Source organism: Sander vitreus, chromosome 21 (assembly GCF_031162955.1).
Source record: "Sander vitreus isolate 19-12246 chromosome 21, sanVit1, whole genome shotgun sequence".
NCBI lineage: Eukaryota > Metazoa > Chordata > Actinopteri > Perciformes > Percidae > Sander > Sander vitreus.
In genome coordinates this window covers 12236452-12260078 of record NC_135875.1, presented here as the reverse complement: position 1 = coordinate 12260078, position 23627 = coordinate 12236452, and the positions used below count along the sequence as shown (strand labels likewise).

The window sequence follows — 23627 nt, the reverse complement described above, 5'->3', positions numbered from 1 at the left end:
CCAAAAGGATATAGTCAGGAGTGTTTAGTTGCGTAGTTCATATTTCTTGCAAGTGCAACACAATAATTATAATGTTTACATTATAAAAGATCAACACAAATGTTGAACATGACTGACAACATTTGCCCCAATCTTTACGTGAGCCGTAGTCAAAGCAAGCCAAAGCATGGCAGATGGAGACCACTGAGCGCCAAGTTCACATGGGAATCCAAACAGATGGACACATGAAGCGTAGCACCTGCTTTTGGCACCACACCTGAACACTCGCAGCGTGATTTGGAGTGGAAAGAATCACAGGGGAAGTCAATCTTACAAGGGTTACAAGGCATTTATTAGCCAATGGAAGTTGAGTTTTTTCAATGTTTGGCATCAGACGTGTGTGCCAGCAGAGTCTCCACAAGTTCATGCTTGTCATTTAGCTATATTGTACATTCATAAATAGGACTTAAAATGTTGCTTCCCTTAAATTTCTCTCAAAATGTCAACTAAATCCAGCACTTTGGTGTAAATTGGTGGGCTTAACAGGCTAATGAAATATATTTTTCAGATGTATATTTTATTATTATATATTTGATGTCGACAAACAAAAGACTTGAAAGTGGCTAAGGTGTGCAAAAGGTGCACTTTTCTGCTCCCCTTGGGATCTGATAAGGTTGTAATACTTAGCAATCAGCAGTAATTATCTCCAGGTGATGACATTTCTGGTGTTCCATAATTTCTTCCATTATTACTGTTTTTTTTTTTTTCCTAATTTCTGAGAAGAAAATGACAGTAGCCTATTTGCAGAGCATTTAAGAAAATCATGTTTCATAATCATGTTTCTGTTGGATAAGTTGAATTACATCAAGTCCTTGGTTACCAAAGGAGCTTATTGAGTGCTAGACGTCTTCTTTAACTGACTTTGATTTTGTTGCTTTTTTTAACAAAGTATTTGTACATGGCAAATCATTATTTAAAGGCTTGTAAAATATGTTATAAAGCAAATATGTCTAAGCATAATATCACAGTAGCACAATTGGAAAGAATAAGATTACTGATTCACAAAGAAGTCTCATGGTCTAAATGTTTTTGATTCTCGTTGATGATAATGATGTTTGTGTCTTTAATCAAGTACAGATGGCAATAGGCGGTGGTTGGCGGAGACAATATTCATAATCTGGATGAGAGGAGGTTCAGTCCATGTAATAACTGAATGAAACCTCACACCTGCTGCCTGAGAAGATCTGAAAGAGCTCCAGACACTCCTTTAAAGTCTCATTGCAGTGTGGATGTGGTGAATTGGGAGGTCATGGAAAATGTTCATTCTGCTGTGAAATTAGATTATGGGTGCATTAACATCTGGGAATATGGAAATTTCATAGTGAATGATTGCACCTCGAGTTGCACCTGGTCTTGTAAAATATATCATTGACTATATTTGACAACGTTTGAACAGGAGCAAATACAGTAAAATGTAAGGTAACAGTTTCACATTTTGAGAAAAAGTACTTTGTCTTGCCGAGAGTTAGATGTGAAGATTGATACCACTCTCACATTTGTGCAATTATAAAGCTGGAGCCAGCAGCCAGTTAGCTTAGCATTGGTAAACAGCTAGCCTGGCTCTGTTCAAAGGTAAGAAAACCTGCCCATAATAATTAGTCTCTCCTCCTTCACTACCATAGGCCTACATTTTTTTCTCTAAATTAAGGTCTCATGAGGTCCAGCGGAAGGGGAGTAACTTCCGGAGTCGCCGCTGGTGTTGCCTGGCAACTCCTGCAAGCCAAGAAATAGTCAGTTTTTTAGTTTTTTTTTTGTACAGATTAAACAAAGAAATATAATGTGTTCATAAGTCAGCTTTAAAGCTGCTGAAGATTTTGTTGCTATTAGACAGAAATCAGGCTAGCTGTTTGCCCCTGGTTCCAGTCCTAATGCTAAGCTACTATAAGCTAACCAATTGCTGGCTGTGACTACATTTTTACTGTACAGACCAGAAAGTGGTATCAATAGATATATAACAATTGGCCTTGGCCTATAACAGTTAAAGCTATAGTGCGTTGTTTCTGTCTCCCCCATGAGAAATTCTACAACACTGTTGGTGTGTCCATATGATACAAGCCGTACATGATTGCACCCCCAGCCCTACCCCACGCAGTTGTTAGTAGCAACCATAGATTCTTAATATTTACAGTCTATGGTAGCCACAGAGGACACGGAGGAATAAAAAAACATGATGGACTCTTCAGAAGAGGTAATAATCTTTACCGGAGTTTCAGCGCGGGAAAGTCACCGGACGACGGATTTTCTGAACACAGCCATAATTGAGAAATACAGAGAGAGTTGTGTGGAGCTGATAGTCTTAATTAGCTTTGTAGCAACTCATGTTGCAATGGCTTGAATGTAAGGGATGTTCATAAATATCAAAACGTTACGCACTAAAGCTTTAAAGGAAACTAAACTTGATTGTCAATCACTCCAGTGAAACACACCAAAAGTACTGACCAGTCATATTTTTGAATGTAAACTCTGTGTTCACCAACAGTAACCTCAGTTACTGCATAGGTTACAGTGATATCAGTTAATCTACTTTGACTTGGAGTAGCCAAAATATCCACTGATACACATGCAATTTGGAACAATTATTCTTAAAGCTGCTGATTAGCTCCTCCATCTGTGAGCCCAATGCTAATTTGCCTAAACCCCCAACTGCCTGCCAAACAAACAATGTTTAATAATGAAGTGGGTCTTTGCCAGGAGGCCATCAATGATGCTGGCTGCACTGCTGTTGTTTTCTTTCTTTCTAAAAGCTGGGTCTCATTCAGACATTAGTCCAACCAATCATATCTAAACAATGTTCATTAGCCAAAACAGCTGAGCTCAGTTCTGTTCGGATTTTCTGGTCTAATTGAAATGTACGACTCAGCCCTTTAGGGAGAGCAACATTAGCAGGACACATCATCACCACATCATATATGTTATAAAGACGTCCAGCTAAAGGGCTAATTATTATTCCCCAGAAAAAATGGAAATATCTCTCCTCAGAGTCACTTCATAACGCCAGTTGTCATGTTTACATGTTAACATCTTCTATAGGCGTTCAGAGTGAGGCCTATGGAAAGTGTAAACAATCAAACAGCAAGAAGCTCCTGCACGAGACTGTATGCAGCGGAGAGTATGCAAAATCTTTTGAGCCTATATGGCAAATATTGATAATGATAAACAAGAAGCTACATAATATGTTTAGAATTTTAAGACTTTTGATACATGTTCCAGTGAAACGTATTGTATTGTTTAATCTGGGAAAATGTTTTGATGTTTTTTGTGCACTTTCCAAACTGACAAAATAACCCTAATGACATCACTATGACATCACCAGGGTTAATCTTTCATTGGGTTTTCAGACTTGACATTTTTAACAGAAAGCCTGCACTACAAACTGGAGATGTTGGGTACAGGAGGCAGGAAGGGTCTAATGGAGGACGTTATCAAGATGCATTATGGGAAATGTAGGATCTAGTGTTTGTGGCACACAACCCACAGGGACTAAAAGTTAGACTATTTCGGGCCTCTGCTGCACAAATTGTTTGTTGTTTTTAATCCGTCTCTTATGAGTTCCCCACATTTATGGAAGTACAGGATTGCTGCAGTAGATCTTTGAAGTTTTAAAATAGTGAATATTTTGAAAATCACACAATTCTTTACACTTATATATTAAGCTGGGGTCAAATTCTGTTAAAAGTAACATACAACAGTAAAACTACATGAAGCAGGTAATTTAAAAAAAACCTGGCTCCTCTGGAACCACCTACAGCCTGTAGTGCGATTTGCAAAAATCTACCGCTCCCTGTTCAGATGCACCAATCAGGGCCAGGGGGGGTGGCTAACTGCGTGTCAATCACTGCTCATGCACACACATTCATTCTCCCTTGTGGGGGGAGGGGCTTAGGAGACCGTTTTGGGCTTTAGCAGAAAGGGGGGGGGGGACTAAGAAGTTGTCCTGGATCTTCGCAATCCTACCTATGGCACCTTTAATCAAAAATTGAATGTGAAATATAGCAACAATGCTTTAACATTTCAATTGACAGAAATAATTATTTTTATGAAAATGATTCATCATTATCTCAAACCAACCATAATGCAGTTGTTTCAGTGTTTGATTTGTACTATAATGCCTGCAGATGCTTTATCTGAATGAACCTTCATCAGGGCACAGCTGAGAATAAAGTAGGTTAAACATATAAACACTTCATACAAAACCATATTAATCCACTGTGCACGAATGTGTACAAAATCCATAGTTTAAAAATCTAATAGAGGCCAATCAGGTTCCAGGTGATCTCAGCAGTCCGAACCAATAAGAAAATGAAAATCCAAATAAAGCTCAAACAATAGTTATCAATGAAACTTCCTTTTATTTCACAGGAGTCAACACACCACCTTACAATAGCAGGTAAATCTTAAATGAGAAAAAAACAAAAAGAGAGGCTCAAATTCCTCACCACACTATGTACAAATGGCGTGGGAATCACCCCCTCATATAGGCCTATGTAAAAGACAGCGCGGAATAAATACATATTTACATAAATGTTTAATATAAACAAATATCTGTCTGCATTGCACTTGCCGATAGCTGTGAGGTAAAAACACATTGTGAGCACGACATTTACAGTACAGTCACTCCGACCAATGCTTTTAAATAAGGAGTTTATTACAGTGCGCCTGAGCAGCTTATCAGTCATTTTAAGAACACATTGTCACCCATCACGATCCTGGGGTTAACTTAAAGATACCCACTCCTCCTTAATAGATGATCATCCTCAATAAAGCACTGAACTGATCCAATATAATAATAAATAAATAAAAACATCAGGAATAAATAACAGGTGCGTATGCTCTCACTGAATCCTGTTTTAGCCTATAGCAAAATGCAGCACCCATTATAATTCATCAGATCCACCTATCTTAAATTTTAGGGGTGATATTATTTAGCAAATTGAATCATCTCATTAAACTCTCCTATTGCGCATCTTGGAAATAACATTGGTCCTGATGCCTCTTTTAAAAACTATGGCGTTCAAATACAATTCTGGTGATTTCGTCTGATGTTTTACCTCTCATACAAAACAGACAGACTGCAGCTCGCGCATACCTTTCCCAAAAGGAAACCCACGCTCAAGGAGTCAACGCCCGCTTTTGTCACCATCCTATCCCAGGTAGTTCGTTGTAATCCAACTCAACAAAAGTTTATTTTTTTCCTTCACAGCTGTGATTCAGAGTGAGACAGCTTTGTGGTCCCCGCCAGGCTGCTGTCACTGTTGTCCAAACCGGCGCAATCCGACCACAGCCCCAATGTGCCGGGCTCCAGAGCAGTAACGAATCCACCGGAGCACCGGGACAGGTCGCAGGAGCTGATGTGCAGCCTGCGGTCGGCTTGCCTCGGGCAGCACAGCAGCCTCTTGAAAGCCTTTCTGAAGTCCGGGCTCCGGCAGTAAATGATGGGGTTAAACGCGGAGTTCACATACCCCAGCCAGTTTAGGAACACGAAAAGCTCCTTGTCCACCACCTCTGCGCAAAACACACGCACCACGTTGACTATGAAGAAGGGCAGCCAGCACAGGGTGAACGTCCCCATGATGATGCCCAGCGTTTTGAGCGCCTTCTGCTCCCTGAGTGCCAGGATTTTAGACGGCCTCTTCTTGCATTTGGAGGTCAGTCCAGTTAAAGTGTTGTGAAACCTGCCCTCACACTTGTCGATCTTCCTCAGCTGCTTCTTCGCCTCTCTATAAACACGGGCGTAAACAAATATCATGACCAGTAGAGGAATGTAAAAAGATATGATGGATGAGGAGATGGCATATGCCCTGTTGGTGACAAAGTCGCAACATTCAGGGTCCTCGTAGCAGGCTGTGTCCACACTGTCACGGGACCAGTGCATCAGGATGGGGAGGAAGGAGACCAGCGCAGAGATAGCCCAGACTGCGCACACCACCGTTTTGGCCCGAGCTTTGGTTAACAAGCATTGGTAGCGGAAAGGGGAGGTGATGGCCACGTACCTGTCTATGGCGATAACGCACAGGGTCTCGATGCTGGCGGTGACGCACAGGACATCCACGGAGATCCAAAACTCGCAGAAAAAGGAGCCGTACTGCCACGAGCCACGCACCTCGAGCGCGGCGCCAAACGGCACCACCAGCAGCCCCATGATGAGGTCCGCGCTCGCCAACGACACAATAAACACATTGGTGAGCGTCTGCAGCCTCTGCGTTTTGGCTATGGCCAAAATGACCAGGATATTCCCGAACACAATAGACAGGACGATCAAACCCATCACCAGGCTCATCCCCGCCATCCACTGCTCGGACGCAGCTGTAGCGGAGCCAGGTGCGTCCGATGCCTCGCTCCCCGAGCCATTCAGGAAATTCACCGGCGAAGACGCGCCACCGTCCCCCATGACGGGCTGCTGCGCTGTGTGCGGGACCAGGTCGAGTTCATCAAGGCAGTGCAAGGCAGCCTTTCCAGGTTGTAGCGGTCGCACTACTCCCGTCGCGCGCCAAATCCATCTGGAGTTCTTCCTCTCTCGCCCTCAGCTTGCGCGAGCTGTTGCACCGGCCGGGCACATCCAGGCGGTGACGTCACTGCTCCTCAGGACCAATCAACGTAGCTCAGAGGACAAATTGTCCCAACAATGAAGTTGAGGCAGCAAACAACACCTTAACCTAAAAAATGATACATTCGGTCTCATTTTCGTATCATGGATGAAACGACAACACTTCCATTCAGGAAGAAGAGGATATTTTTGACAAGCAGCTTTGTAACCACATCCTAACTGTCTGTGACTGACTGATCTGTCAACAATCTACTAGTCTTTGGGAACATGAGAAGCCAACCATGGAGATCCAAAATCCACAATGACATGAACCACAGGGATTTTCCTCTTTCATTACTTGCCATCACAAACACGCTTGTTTTTCCACTGGTCCATTTTATATTTTTATCACAAAGATACATTCCACAGCTATGAGGTCAGTCAGACCCACACAAATCTGCCCTTTGCTTCACAGCAGCTGTATTACATTACATGTATTAATCATAAGTCATAAGTTAAGACAGCTAGGGTTTGACCAACAGCCAAACTATTGATGCATCCAGGTCATTACAATCCATATAAAACATACATTTACCTATAAGATAAGAGTTAAGAGTTAAAGGTTTCTTTGTTTTCATCCAGATGTCAACAAACTGAACAAAGAGGCAGAGGAACACCAAGCGTACACTGACTGACAGACAGCCTTATACACAGACTATAGTTAATAAACAACACAAGAAGATGTGAAAGCTGAAGAAACAACAGTCGGGACAGAAATGTTGTTACATTCAAGCAAAACTGTAAAAGAAGGTCTTGAGAAGTGATTGAAAAAAATGACACAGTGCTGATTCTGCCAAATTGAGCTCCTCAGAAAACAACATATAATTATTACATTTACTTTAATTTATTTGTTCACGCAGGAAGAAAATTGTTTTGAAATGACAGCAGCCTTTATGTGCACATACCCTGTGAGTGTCAGACAGCCTTTCTGAGTCTACAGCTGAAAGACAAGACTTTAAAAAAAATGAACACAAGGAAAGACATCTTGATGATCAGACAGTGAAGTAAAAGCATTTGCACCAGCCCCGTGACAAACAGACTGCACACAAAAACAGGTGACGCCAACTCAGCGCCAGAGGCTGTGACGCAGCTTGACCCCAACATAACAAAGCCTCTCTCAGAGTGTCAACATCAGCTCTATATCTGAGGCACTCACAGCCACCTATGTTGGGAGCAGGGCTTTCTTACGAGCTATGACGAGGCTGAAATAATAAGGCCTCTTATTAGCTTAATTTCCCTTATGAAAAGTAGAAATCTGTGTTATAGAGTTGAGTACCACTTTCTATTAAGGCACCCTACAGCAGAAATAACACAAAACGGAGCAACAACCCCAAAAAAAACAATGTTTTATGTAAGCAAGAATATTCAATATCTTAAATGTACACAAATCATTTAGTAAAGCTTTATTGATCAGTCTTCAATAAAACTAACCTTTGGGTTGCCAGGTTGTGAACTCCCTTTGATTGATTGGACCAAAGGACTCATCACTTCATCAAAAAGAGCTGCAGAAGATTACTTACCAACATTGATAACTGTCCTATTATCAAATGGAAAGGGTACACATCAGCAAAAGGGATTTTCACAACTTGGAAACCCCAAATTTGTTCTTATTAATGGCCTACAACTGATCTGTAAAGCATTAATAAATTATTAATTTTCCATTTATTCAATTAATAAAACTAATAGTTATAACTTATAAACACTTCATAAAGGGCTTATTAGAAAGTGTGGCACAGAGTTGGTTCACCTAAATTATAAAAAAGTCATGTCTTCTTTTACTTTTTTGGGAGTTTGGGACATTGCACAATTTAAAAACTAACATGGTGGGTGTAATAGGCTCACTATATATTTAAATTTGACTACTTTTAGGCCAACAAAAAAACATAATTTTCCTACACACTTGTCTACTAGGTGTGTATTACTGGAGAAAACACTTAGGCCAACAAAAATAGGATTAAAATAATGAACAAAAAAATCAGTATTTTCCTAAAACAATTTATTCCTGGTAGTGAAGGAAATTCAATATCCAGACTTTATTTTTGGTTCAGAGGGTTGCCTTGGGAGGATCTGGTCTCGTGACCTCAGTATTTCTATTGCCCTGCTTATGTCTACTGGTGCATTCACAGGATTTCTTGGGTAGAAAGTAATTCCAATGAAAACTGTTCACTGTGAGGTCTGTGGAATTAGCCAGAGTGACAGAAAATAAAACCAAAACTATCCACATGTACAGATGCCACTAGAGGTGAAGCAGAACCGTTTCTATAAAAAGCTGTTAACGCAGAAACCTTGCCTTCAAACCCTTGAAGCAATTTCTCAACTTTACTGGTGTATTGAAGTCTCTTAGAGGCTACATGTATAGCATGTATATCTCAATACTTTCATATTTTTGCTCATTTCATATAACTGCTCCCTCACTTTAACAAATATAAGCTGAGCAAAGTGCTCTCGACACACTGAGCAGCAGCAGTTACCTCCCACATATGTTCATGCAAGTTTAGCCGGAATAAAGGGAAGTAGAGCAGGTTTAACTTGACTTAGCGGCTTGACCTCTGGTGTCAACACCGGCATCAAGCCAAAGATCAAAGTTAATTTCATTATCTGAAGTGATGCCTTCCTGTTGATTGATAGAGCTTCACCTTCTGAGCAGAGGTGAGAAGCAGAGGCAGACAAACTGGTATGTGTTGCAGGTGAACATTTTCAGCAGCTCTATGCCGCCGTTTGCAGTCCTCCTGCCCTGTCACACAAGCTGATCTCTAACACAGATATGATCTTAATGGAGCCCGCTCAGCCACAGTGAAGAGCGAATACATTTTTCTGTAATTAAAACCACGTAAAAACTGTGATTTTCCACTTCACTAAACCTCCATATGGTTTTTACTTTTAAAGAAACAGCCAGCCAACATAATAATTTCCCTTTTTCCTTTTTAATTAATTGCAGAGAGGTCAGTTACAATTAACCAGTGTCAGCTTCATGCATCATATGAGTGTCATAAGAGGCACAGGAGTTACAAGCCCTTTAAAAAAAGCTTTTAAAAAGCCTTTTTTTTTTTGGGCCGTTAAAAGCAGCTGTGGGCTATTGGAGGCGCTTATCTGATCAATACAGAATCCGCATGGCTCACTTGAGGGATGTGCTTCCTTTAAAAATAATATTCATTTGTTATATCATGTTACCATACTCCATGGTGATGTTTCTAGTGTGGCACATTAAACAGTTAATTGAGACTGTGTCCATGTGTGTGAGTGGCCTCTGGCAGCAAAGGCAGCAGCCAGAGGCACACAGGGTTAATGATGCTGCCAGAACGACTGCGAGGGAAGCAGCTGAGAGGGGACGGAGGGATAAGAGAGCGGGCAAAAATACAAAAGGAGGGAGAGAAGAGGAGGAGGAGGTGGTGGAGGGGGAGCTGATAATAGCTCCTCTTCTGTTTCTCTCTCTTTATTATGACTTTTTAAGTATTTATCTCATCCGCTGCCACATTCATCCTCTCGTCGTTTTTCACGTTTAAAGACAGATTAGTAATTTATCCATAGGATCTGTTCAGAGTCCTTCCAGATGCAGTTAACCACAACTTCTCTGGATTCATACACTGGGCTCTTTACAACTTGAATGAGTTTGACATACGTTATGTCATAATGTATGCCCGTACTGATAAGAAATCCAAGTCTTTGATGTTCTATAGTAACTTGGTTGACAATGGCTGATCCTTTTATTTGACCTCAATGTGTCTCATGACATTATGTAACCCAATTTGTTTTGCTTTGTATTTATTGTTGTATGTAGGCGCTGAGAAATATCTGTTGTTTCTCTGAAGTCGTACAGTATGTCGTGGTTATGTGTACGTAAAAAGGTTATGAAACATATGCACATGGTCACACATTATGTATACATATTATAATATTTATAATAAGGATATTTTTCTTTTGTCAGTGAATCCCATGAAAAGACAAAACATCACCAATGAATTGATCCTACCATCGTCTGTGGAGCCAGAGCCTGACAAACAGTGCTGCCACTGTAATTTACTTTGAGTCATTTATACACTGGTCCTGCTGCCCACTAGCACTTAAAATAATCACCAACAAGTGCACTATTTCCTCCTGTTTGACTCACTTTTGGTAAACACTACAGTGCCCAGCTGTTTTGGGAAATTATTCAGCCTTTCTAAACAAATGAAACTATACATGTGTGACTTGTTTTTAAAGATTTACATCTTCAGTAGAAAAGAATGAGCTTGGGGCTGAGTGCCACAGACAGCATCAGTCTTATATTGGAAGAGTATTGTCCTCTATCACCTTAGGCGTGTTGATTGATAATTGATGACCACTTCTTCCTACCCCTTTTGAACATGAACAATATAATTTGAGTTGCTTATATGTTGCTGATGACCTCTTTTTCTTTTCTTTTTTATTGCTTACAAGTTTTACATTGTGTTTGTATTTGTATTTTTTAACATGTTCAATCAATTGACTAAATAAAAAAAATGGTGTTTGCAATGGTGACATTTGGTTCCAGCACCTGTTTGAACTTGTGTGTGTGTGTGCCTTCTTAACAACCACTGCTTTACAAAATCTGATCATAGCGGTTTCCTTTTTCTATCAGTGTTTGGGCTTTCATAGCGAGGGCAGCGCCTTACATTCATTCAGTATTTTAAAAGGAGTGAAAAACAAAGCCAGACGTTCCTACAGGCCGTAATGTTTCTGATACCTCACATGAGCTGGATAATAAAAAATTGTCTTGGAGTTAAAAGGTGTCACAAGATCACTTTTAATGACATACATCTTACTCTTAGCAGACTGAGAAACCCACACGAGGCTGCTTTTCTTCACTTGCTTATGTAAAGCCATTGTGTACGACTTCATGACCAAAACCTAGTTAAAGCGGTCATTACATTAATACAAATCTGCATATATTAGGGCAATGTGCTGCTTCTGGTAGAAGAAAGGACACAATGAGAGGTATTTACTGTATGTTGTAAACAGGAAGTCTGGCCTCTGAGGTCAGCTCACATAACCTGGCATTAGGAAAAATTAATGTGGAAGCTAGCTTATTAGTGAAGCCTTTGATAATATCTCACATAGCAGAGCTCCTTTAAATGTGTTACTGTATCAAGGGGAGTTATGCTAAGTGACCTGATTCTGATCAGGCTGAAAAAAAATGCATATTAAACTGCAGCAATTGGTCTTTGAAGGAAACACAACCTGCACACACACGAACCAAACGTGATAAAAATGTTTTGTTAGTTTACTCTGTTGCATCATAAAGTGTCGCACTAAGAGAGAGGAAATCAAGTGAAAGATGGAAAACAATATCAAGGAATTTAATGCCCACAAGCTCAAGCTCTTTACTGTTCATTAGAAAATGTCAGAGGGAAAACAAAGCTGAGCAGTTCATTTGAAATAAATAACTTGGGATTAAAACATTTCTCCCATTACAGAAAAATATTGTTATTGCTTTTGATGCAGTTTAAGTGTCACTGCATTCCCACCATCCATGGCGTAACACCCCTCTTTGCGAGGCACTTCTCGGGCCGAGCGATCCAAACCTAATAAAAACAGTCTTACAAGCACAATTATGTTTTGAGAAATGACAGCGATGATAATCAAAACACTCTCAGACCCATTTCTGACAACAGCTCATAACTTTGAAAACCAATGACAATACATACATACATATATTACTGTGTGTTACACAACAATATGAACAGTGTATTACAGTAATGCATTATTAGAGCAGCAGCTTTTTCATATGTTCCCTTTGTGGAGTAGAGATGAAGCGTATTAATGCTTGTTAGAGAGATTTTAATTTAAAAAAATGTAAATACATGATCCCTCAGAGCGCACAAGCAGAAGTCACTCGGTGTCATCAGTTTATAACTGGTTGCCTCCACTTATCAAAAACAGGCACTTTATTCATTACAGATAACAGCAATATATTTTGTGGTCTAACTCAAAAAGGGCTTCTTGTGTTGTGAATAATCGTAATCAAAAGTATAATCAGTCATACAGGGAGCGGAGACAAAGAACAAAGCTTTAAGCTGCGAGTGTGAACTTTGTAAACAACTTAAGACTGCTCGGCCTGTGGTGGTGAAACATATGTAGACAAATATTTATGAAAGCTCCATTAGTGCTACTAAAAGCACCATCCAAGCAACCACACATGCATATATATTATTTTAAAAAAAATCTGAAAGTGAAGATGTGATTTAATACTCTGGAGTTTCTAACATATTATTGGTAATAAAAATGTGAGTCTCTGCATAGATAACTTCTCATCAACCTCTCAAGACTTAAGTTTCATTTCTGTCCTTTTATTCCTCTTTATAACTCGATATTAGCATTTAAAAGCAATGTTATGTGAGCAAAGGCAGAATAAATCTCTGAAAAAAAATACTACGATGTAATTTCTCATGGGGCTGGAAGAAAAAGCTCCATTAATGTTTGTGAGAAACAGTTTCAAAAACACACATAGAGGCTTCCACTTATTTTTCTAAAAAAGATATTGTTCAATAATTACTAATTACTAATTACTTCTGGTGGGTGAAAAAGTGATTTACAACATCTGAATGTAAACAATCTAGTCTTTTAAATTCACGTTCACGTCATTCAGGTGAAAATATAAAGCTCATCAGAGGTTTCTGCTTTTACTTTGTTTTCAATATTTGAAAGTATTTTTAATCCTCCAGCACATCATTAAATAATAGAAAATATTTGTCTATCAACCGTTGACATCATCATCACCACCTGCCAATTAGATAATAATAATACGTTTCTTAATAAATCCACAAAATAACATTTTTCTGAATTTATAGTCCCATGAAAGTGTTTTATAAATAAGAAGGTAACTTTGAGTGGAAATGTTACTAATGTGGTCAGCTTTCTTACAGTTAGTCAGTACAGCCTGTTCTTGTAGGAATGTGTTGCAGTCTGTAAATATATAATCATATACTGTAGATATAGATTTTTAGGCTGCAGTTGTATTTGCTGCAGCCTTTATAACATGCCTGGATGTGACTATTTGCATTCCTATCAATAACTGTCACTCACAGTCAAGAGTATTAAGCACTGATGCTTTATGTTTCTTAAAAGGGGCTTCTGAGTAGTTTGAAATGAAATTCCCCTGAAAATCAGGTTTGTATGAATTGCATTTTTGTCAAAATGACAGTCAGAGACAATCTGTGTTTTCTTCTTCCAGAAGTATGAACAAAACAGGAGCTGGAGGGTTAGCTGAGCTGCAAAGTAAAACTGACAGAAAGTGTTGATTCTGTGACTATTGTGACTAAGACAGGTAAGAGGTTTTAGAAGGCATGAGCAAATGCCACAGTGATTTCTGAATCTCCATGATTGGCACTTATTTGAAGAGGCTGGGTGAAGGAGGCTGCTTTCATCATACACGCTTTACTTGTTTCCATACAGTAGTACACCCATACACCCAAAGTGAGGCTTGGATTGCTGTTTATATCCTTTATAACAGCTGGAAGTTTGGCTGACATGGAGAGGGGCTTCGACAGATCCACAATGTCACCAGTAATCACCTGACTTTCTAGCAGCCATTCGTTACCTGTGAAAAACAGGAAACTGAATTTGGTCAAAATCAGGGACAAAGGGACAAAATCAACAGTCTGATACAATCCGGCTAATAAAGAAACAGATAAAGTCCAGAAAACTAGGGTAGGGGTTGTTAGAGCTACATGCTAACATGCTATTATAAAGCAGATATAATGTTTACCATGCTCACTATCCTAGTAGCATGCAAACATTTGCTAATTAGCACTAAAACTAAAAGTATTGGACAAAGTCAAATGTTGACCTGATAATGGCCCTAGAGGAAAAGTTTAAAAGACCACTACAGTCCTGAGGATACATCCTATGGGGACCATGAATGTCTGAACAAAATGTCATGGCAATCCATCCAGTAGTTGTTGAGATATTTCACTCCGCACCAAAGTGGTGGACCAACCGACTGGCTGACACTGCCACAAAATGAGATCAATCTTCAGTTTAGACTCGGATCAGTCCTAATGTGCCATGTTCTGAAAGGGTCTTTTTTTTCTGAATGTGTCTTTATGTAAATGTCTGTCTGACATCAAAATGTATGGTTGAGTGCGGCAAGGTGCACCCTGTGTACTAGATTGGCCCAAGTCTGAGCATTGCTAAATGGAGTCCTCTACAATATTACCCTCTTGTAAGAATCAGTTCCCTCCCACTGAATCAGACGGAGTGAGGGTGAGGACACGAATTTACTGAAACACGGGGGATATTTTTAGAAGCAAATACACATCTTAAAAGACGTGACCGCTGAATGATAAATGAAAGTCGAAAAGGAAAGGCTAGAACTTCGTCTGTGAGAAAATATTATGCCAGAGAGACCGTCAAATCTATGCCAGCGGTGATTAATGAATCTGATGCCTAACATGAGGTCCCAGGGTAGCCATTTCTAAAAAGCCACTAAAAAAACAATTTAAATCTGCCGTGCACTTCTAACTTGATCCATTAACATTCCTGCCTCTGCTCTGATCCGATCAGCATAAGTCTAGACTCAGTATAATCGGACAGTGGAGGATCACGTAACATAGCCTGGTAGCTAATTATGTGAACCAAGGCATGCCGTCTTATCGAAATGTTCCAAAAATAGCTTGCTGATATCGCTGACTGCATGCTGCATCGCACAGAATGATGGAAACACTATTGTTCCAAACCTAATGAACGGACTATCACCATTACTAACATGATATCTCAAATCATTTCACACTCTGTCGTAATATCAGAGTTCTGTTGATTATAACTTGATAACATGAAAAAAAAAAAAAAGCCTTTTGAATTGTATCTAGCAGTAGAAACCATACATTAAATTGCCCATGCCATGTATAGCCTCACTGCTGCTTTAAAAGAGCGGAGAACTATAAATCCCAGCCGTACTCCTTGGATACTAGCAACTGCGTGAAGGAGGGGGGGTGGGGCGGTGCGCGGTCACGTAAGACTTGTATCATGTGGACGTGCCAACAGTTTTGTTGTCGTTACTTAGAATTCCTCATGGGGGCGGCAGAAACTGCGCACTATAGCTTTAAGCATCATTCACTACTATTTTACTTTTTGACGGAATCATGGTTTACAGACCAAAATGAATGGTAAATGGACTGCATTTATATAGCGCCTTTCTACTTTACCAAACAAAGTGCTTTACAATCACAATCACCCACCCTCCACCCATTCATACACTGATGGTGTTGGGCGCTGGCCTGCCCATCGGGAGCAAGTTGGGGTTCAGTGTCTTGCTCAAAGACACTTCGACATATGGTCAGGAGGAGCCTGCATGGGTTACTGTCATTATCATTGGCACCATTAGCTGCTGTTGTTGTTAAAACTAATGCTTTTTAGCTAGCCAAGTTAGCTAGCTATGATAAAATATGATAGCGACACTTGCCGTTTTAGCCGGTAAAAACTGACAGGAGCCGGGCAGAACTGAGAATCCTTCTACTAAGAATTTTGAGTGTTGAATATGCCACCTTTATCACTGTACTGCGTATGTGCCATGTGACAATGGAAAACCTGACTGGCGTAGCAACAGTAACAGGGTGAGGCTTAGTCAATGGTCAATGGTGCCTTACACCGAAGTAAAGTCAAATGTACTTATAGGATAAATCTCAATAAAACATTTACATGCATGACTGAACTTTGTATCTCACCCTCAGCTGAGAGAGCCCAGCAGCTGGGGGCCTCCTCGGTGAGTTTGGTTCCTTCTGGAAGTGAAAGGGTAAGCGACATGACGAGAGTCTGGCCTGCTGACACCGACACTGGTGGCATTTCTTTCCTGGCAGCTGATTTGGGCAGTGTGGGGGCTTTGGCAGGACCCGAAGGCTTTGAAGGTACTGAGTCTGTGCAGTCCATGGAAATAGAGAACTGTACAGGAGAGAGATTCAGATGTTTGGATGCAAAAGGACCAATGAGAAAGCTATCGCAATGTCCTTCTTTGTAACATTTTATCCAAACTCATCTAGCTTTCAGGATAGATTCATTGCACACACATGGACAAAATAAAAAGTGCTTTCTCAAGGTTGGAAGTGAGCTTTTCTTACACACATACACACACATACAGGTCTCACCAGTGAAACAGTCTTGGAGGACAGGTCCAACACTTTGACTTGGTGGTTGTTGGTATCGGCCACATAGAGAAGTTTGCCGCTGTCACCAACGCAGATTCCTCCCGGTTCATTGAAGAGGGATTTGTTAAATTCAGGGCCCAGAGTATCTCCAGCCTCTCCAGTCCCTGCTAATGTGCTACACTGCTTTATCTTTGGATCCACCACCTTTATCTGAACACAATTACACAGGCACATAGATACAATCCAACAAAAAGGTCAAGTCCTGTATGTTCCCTGTTTGGTTTTTAGATCAAAAGAAGATACACGCTTTGTGTATCCACTCAACAACCTGAAGGAACCCATTATGACAATAAAAACATTCAATGTGAGCATGCTACAGCATTGAACTACAGCCTTGTGACATGCAACAGTTACCTTGTGGTTGTAGGAGTCGGCTACATAGAGCAGGCTTTGTTCAGGAGCCCAGGCAACACCGAGAGGATGCTGCAGCTTGGCGTCCACCCCTTTCCCGTCTACATCCCCGAAAGCAAAAAGGTTCTGGTTCAAAGAAGACAAACCATTCAGAAGAGATCAGGAGAAGATATAAAACTTGTACAAATGCCCAAACTGCAACTTCTATGTCTAGGCTTAATTTAGGTAAAGAAGAGAATATCCAATCTAATTTTGTGAACCGCCTCTAACGCAGTTGAAAACACATTTTTGCAAAGAGAAGAAAAGCGAGCGTTTTAACTATTAAGATAAGGGACTTTTCTGATGAAAATCCATGCCGAAGCCTTTCCCACTGTAAATGATCAGTTTTCATTTGACACTTGAAATAAAAACATGAAAGCAACTTTGGCTTCATTATTTTGAAGGTTTCTGAATAATTCATACAGGAAGAGTAACACAAGAATTAAAATACCACATTTGTAAGAAACACCAGAAAGATCATCTTAAAACTGCATTAGTTACTGTGCTAAAAATAATTAGATGAGTCCTTCTTGAGAAGTTGCAAAGCACAAGAACATTCATGATGAATATCATTGAAATATTACAAAGGGGAACATTCTTCATGTTTTTTTTTCTTCCTGAAAGTGACAAAAAGCTAATTAACAGTTCTTAGTGCTACAGATTGTTTAAGACCAACATGACCCAAACAGATAAATTACTATTACAGCGAACATAATCCACAACCAATATCTTAGGAAATTAATAATTAAAATAAATAGATTTTCATTCTGTATTACTCAGCTGAATAAATGAAAACAAATGAGACAATCTTATAAAAAGTCTCATGACTCTCCACAGCTGCAGACTTCATTTAACAATGTAAACTGAGAAGGCGATTGTGGCCTACCTTGCTTTAGCGAGACTGACATACACTCACCGGCCACTTTAATAATAATAGATTTTATTTGTAATGCACTTTACATTTGAAGCAAATCTCAAAGTGCTACAGGTAAGATCATAAAAGCATGGTAAGAACTCATAAGTTTTTTTTATAAGTTATAAAGTTATAAGTTACTTTATAAGATACACCTGTTCAACGGCTCGTTAACGCAAATATCTAATCAGCACATCAGGTGGCAGCCACTCAATGCATTTAGGCATGTAGACAGTCAAGACGATCTGCTTCAAACCAAGCATTAGAATGGGGAAGAAAGATGATTTTTTTAACGCGCTTGTTTGAGTATTTAAAAAAATTGCTGATCTACTGGGATTTTCACACACACACACACACACACACACACACACACACACACACACACACACACACACACACACACACACACACACACACACACACACACACACAACACGTCGCACCTTGACGCAGATGGACTACAGCAGCAGGTGAGCTCACCGGGTGCCACTCCTGTCAGGAAACCGGGGCTGCAATTGGCACAGGCTCTCCAAAGTTTGACAATAGAAGATTGGAAAAAAACATTGCCTGGTCTGACGAGTCTCGATTTCTGCTCCAACATTCAGATGGTAGAGTCAGAATTTGGCGTGAACGTGAAAAAAGTGGGGGTGGACTGGGGGCGTAGCTGATAAAGTGGTTTTCTTTACATGTATGAGCATTTTACATGGCTTTTTGATTATTTTTGTTTGTGTGTAAACATCTTAATAAAAATATTGTTTAAGAAAAGCAATGGCAGCTGAAAAAGAAAACCAAATCTTTGGGACAATCTGTTATTGCGCTAGCAGAATCACTCCACTTGTGCTCACGTTCACCTTTACTGCAGGAGTCCCTGTTTCAGATTGTGATGCAGCTGTTGCAGAAATGAGATGAGAAAATCAATCAATGTTCTCATCTAATTTTTACATTAACTTGTAATAGCTTTAATTCTGTCTCCGGTGTTGTGCTTCATTGTCTCAGTTAAATAGCTTAATAAATATCTATGGGGAGCAGACTATTAATGTTTTTTTGCAGATTCGACGCCATGTTGGATAAACTGTATATGACTCTCCAGTTAATTACTGCCCGCTCTCATGGGTGACTACCAGCTTTAGAGCTCTTGGGACTTTCCAAAAATACACCAGTGTGGCAGGATAATAAAACTACAGCAGAACGGCTGTGAGGACATGAAAGTATTACCAAAATATTTCTTCAGGCTTTGTTTCAGCCACAAATCAATATTTCCTGTCTATAGAAAATAGATAGCCCTGAAACCCTGTGATTGCCTAGGAGTGATCCAAAGCTTTGTACAACATTTTTGTTTATAATTGTCAAAGTGTTTTCTATGGCTGGAAATATAGTAGATCAATGTGCAGGTTTTACAGTGTGCTGTTTGATGGATGGGGGCAGAGCCGGGTACAGGACATATTATCATTGAAGATACTGCACATTCCGTTCTTGCAGTCTGCTTTTGATTTCCTACCTATTGTTCACGCTGCTGTTCACGGCATTGTCTTAAATATTATTAGAAAATATTTTCTCCTTTTACAGAAACACTAAAACGGACACAAAATGACCCTAACTATGAATAAGAGAATTTATGGACATTAAAATTAACCAAAGAGGAAAACTTAATTAAAGCCACTTGGGATTCACTTCGTAGTAGAAAGAAAAAAGTACGAAACAAAGTTAAGAAATCCATTCATCCAGATATAAATGAATCCACCATCTAGTCATCCATCTAACAGCCATTGCATACCCACCAGTGGGTCTCGCTCTCCCCCGACCAGCAACTTGACGGCTCCGTCCTTCAGTGCCAGCGAGCGGATGGTGCTGCTTTCGCTATCGGCCACATACAGGCAGCCCCAGGGCTCCTCTGGGGCTAAAGCCAGTCCTGAAGGCTGCGCAAAGCCAGCCTTTTGGGGGTAGGAGTTGTTTCTGTTCTCCTCGTTTCCACTGCCTGCCCATCGCACACACATCCCCGCCTTGGACTCGCTGTTTACGTTGTAAAATAGAAGACAATAGACAAAACACTTCAATACATTGCTGGATAGGTAGAGTTCATATGACCTTTTATCATTTCTTTAGTGGCTTAGAAGGGTGGCTGCTGCCAAGTGGCCGTGGTGGTTCTGTCTACATGGTCTCTCACCTTCCTTTGGGCAGTTTCCCATCTGCTAGGAACAAAGCCCAGATCTGGTGGGTCCCCGCCATGGCTATCCACAGCACGTTATCTTCAGCACCGCCTGCACGTACAAATGAAACGCACATACAAGCGCGCACAAAAACACACTCTTTGAGTTGAGCGCAGGAAACTTGTGTCACGGCTTTTGGCTGTCTATCAGTCACCAGAGGTGGTGATAATATTTGTCCTAAAATCAGAGACAATACTGTCATCGATACACAACCCTTACAGACAAGTATCTTAGTTGTATTTTTAATGCAGCACAGAGCTCAGACCTCCTTGATCACATCTGGCGGACTGTCAGGAACATCTGACAACTCTGGCACCTGTCTCACAGCATCAGTGTCACTGTAGTACTTTACAGTTCAAAGGGTGCAGGGTCATCTTGATTTGGTCAATTGAATTATTCATACGCGTGGTGAATAAATCATGAATATGCAATGAGTGTTGTGGATGTACTCTCATAGGACAATGTTAGTGGAGTTAAAGGTCTGATATCACATCCTCAGACCAGCCAGTTGTGTCATCCATCAAGCTGTACAGAAAAAGTGACTATGACTGATTACCTCTTGCTTACAGGCAGGTGTGCAATGAGGAAATAATTGCGCTAATGGCCCTTTACATTCTTAGAGTTAATATTATACATTTACACGACTATGATTAAACACAACACCGTACAGTACATACGACAGGCAGAGTACACAACTCCAGGTGTACACACACACTCCATTTTACTTAACTACTACTACTTAACTGTTGGCTCTTACAACACACTTGAAGAACCGTCTAATAGTAAACAATGTTAACCTGAGGCAAGAAAGTTGTAAGAAAAACAGGTGACATTATAATTTTAAGTAACTGTTTGTTTGAAATCCTTTACAATTTGAAAAAATAATTTGTGTTAATTGTTAATAAAGTCATTAATTTGTTACATTTTAAAACTGCATTTTGAACAAATAAATAACTCACTAATAAGGCCATGTAGTATGCTTCTAAAGTGAGGACTTACCAGAACTACATAAACAGCCACGCTATTGCATTTTATTTTCAGATTCAAAATGGCACCTTACCAGCACTTGCTGCACTTCTCCCAACACACAATATGAGACCAGTAGGCCTCACTAGGTCAGTCTCATAGGCATTCATTCCAGTTCCCTCATACAAAAACAATTATGGTCAGAAATCCATTTTTTATAGATACACCAAAATTTGGAATGACATTCCCCATCACATTAGAGCACTACCATCCATCACATATTTCAAAAAGGCACACAAACTATTTCTTCTCTACAGTTACACTTGACACATGTATTGTCCAAGTCTTGTTTGCACTGTCTATATTGTTGTTTTTCATTGTCTATATCTGGCTAACCCATACTAATGTCCTGTACCTATGTTTTTGTCCTCATGTGCTGTAACTGTATTGTTGTTTTAGCTGTCCGTATCTGTCTAGTCCATGCAGATGTCCTGTACAAATGTTTCTGTCCTTATGTACTGTAAGTTGTGTTTAATGTTTTATATTTCTGCAGAACAGGAACCTGCTGGAAACCAGTTTTTAAACTGAGTCAGGCCCGTTTATATTGTAACTTAATGTTACTTTTAACTTTCCTGTATAATAAATGAAAGAAAGAAAGGAAAGACAGAGGAAGGCAAAGAAATGATTACAAAATGCTGGAATAATATTGAACTAAATGATTAAAAAATAAATAATGCTATAGCTTGTATTAAACATTTCTAAATGATACCAGCCTGGAAACGAAAAAAAAAAATATATATATATATATATATATATGTAAATCTACTGCGAGTTCATATTTTATTTGCTCTGGCAGATACTAACTGGCGTTTCTGAATTGGCCTGCCGATGTCAGGCTAATGGTATCTCTGTCCATGACAACAATTCTTGAATCTTAATGTCCACAGGTAACAAGGCCTGATGGCAACACAAAACATACACAAACATTTAGAGACAAAGGGTGAGAGATTCAAAAGCCGAGTTAAAAAAGCTTTCTGCTTTGATGAAAAAAGGCACTCAGTGAGAAATATTAAAAAAAGACTAATAATAAACAAACCCAAGGCAAAAATAATCAAAGCAAAGCATTTAGAGAGACTGAGCTTTGAAATGGAGGTCTTTAATTACTTTGAGAATATGAAAGACCTTGTCAGGTACTTTACAGTAGTTTGTGACTTGCATAGTTTTGACTTATTATTGATTTTTGTCCTCAAAATGATTCAATACAACTAAAATGAGGGATTTTTGCCAACAAGGTTTACTCCGTATCAACCATGGATGAGATCCTATACAATACATATTCTATTCACAATGTAAATAAATTAGGAAGGGCAACTTTATAAAAAAGTGTAATCCATTGCAACTGATCGGGGCCTCCACTTCGACCAGAAGAGCTGTTTTGTTCTTGTAAAGCTTGGGAGCTACACAATTTTAAAATATTGTCAAGTATTTGTGTATGCTTTTAGTGCACTCTAATCTAATTATGTACTAAATATGCAAGTTGCAAACAATCTGTCTAAAGGTGTGATATCACATCAGAATTAGCACCCCAGTCCGTATGTAGTCGCTTCCTGTTGTTTTAATACACCTTCACCACATTCTAACTGAACTGTGACCTGTACAATGGTGAGACCCAAAGATATCCAGGCAATCTGAGACGAGAGGGTTGGACTGACCTCTCCCTCAAGAATTATTGATTGTAAAGCAGCATGCAGAAAGTAAACAACAGACGATGAGAACAAAGGAAGGCACAGAGGGGAAAGACAATAACATGTTGTAAATGTTGTCCTTCAAGTTCTGGTCTGACAGCCCCACAACACTCACCGGCAGTGCCAAGAGTCACATCCCAAGGAGAGCTGATGGGCTGCTGAGGTCCCATGGCCCCACCCTCTTTGTCTGTGCCTTGAGCACCTACTCCGGCTAGAGTGCTGACTCTTCCCTCCAACAGGTCGATCTGAAACAGACAGAAATGTACAAATAAAGGGACATCAAATTTAATTTAAAAAAAATGCAGTTATTTCAAGAGATAGTTTGGGGTCCTACCTTTCGGATCAGGTGGTTTTCTGTGTCGGCCACGTATACAGTGTCCCCTTTAATGGCCACACCCTGAGGTGAGTTAAAGGAAGCTTGGGACAAGTCGCCATCTTGTCTCCCACTTTTAGGCCCTGGGAAAGAAGTGATAATCCAATTAAAATAGTGCATCTTTAGACTCGGCACGTTCAGGTACTTAACATGTATCTGTAGTCCTCAAAGTCTTTGACATTGAAAGGTTATTACTAAGCAACAGCAGTTTTAATTGTTCCTGACATATTCCATTCCATTATCTTCCTTGCTTA

At 39.9% G+C, this 23627-nt stretch overlaps 2 protein-coding genes across 2 annotated transcripts in view; both read right to left on the bottom strand.

Moving 5' to 3' along the window:
- Nucleotides 1-4368: 4368 nt before the first annotated feature.
- adrb1 (adrenoceptor beta 1) lies at nucleotides 4369-6587 on the bottom strand. The gene has a single exon (XM_078279784.1). It carries the CDS (start codon nucleotides 6425-6427, stop codon nucleotides 5234-5236), a length of 1194 nt encoding a protein of 397 aa, XP_078135910.1. The 5' UTR covers nucleotides 6428-6587; the 3' UTR covers nucleotides 4369-5233.
- Nucleotides 6588-11921: 5334 nt separating this feature from the next.
- The window catches only part of nhlrc2 (NHL repeat containing 2), a 19258-nt gene continuing 7552 nt past the window's right edge, over nucleotides 11922-23627 (bottom strand). The window contains exons 5-12 of the mRNA XM_078278940.1: nucleotides 23335-23456; nucleotides 23116-23245; nucleotides 20247-20340; nucleotides 19861-20092; nucleotides 17134-17256; nucleotides 16720-16929; nucleotides 16303-16516; nucleotides 11922-14177 (exon numbers count right to left, since the gene is read on the bottom strand). Coding sequence (XP_078135066.1) covers nucleotides 13915-14177; nucleotides 16303-16516; nucleotides 16720-16929; nucleotides 17134-17256; nucleotides 19861-20092; nucleotides 20247-20340; nucleotides 23116-23245; nucleotides 23335-23456 — 1388 coding nt within the window. The 3' untranslated portion in view covers nucleotides 11922-13914. The remainder of the gene's footprint in view (nucleotides 14178-16302; nucleotides 16517-16719; nucleotides 16930-17133; nucleotides 17257-19860; nucleotides 20093-20246; nucleotides 20341-23115; nucleotides 23246-23334; nucleotides 23457-23627) is intronic.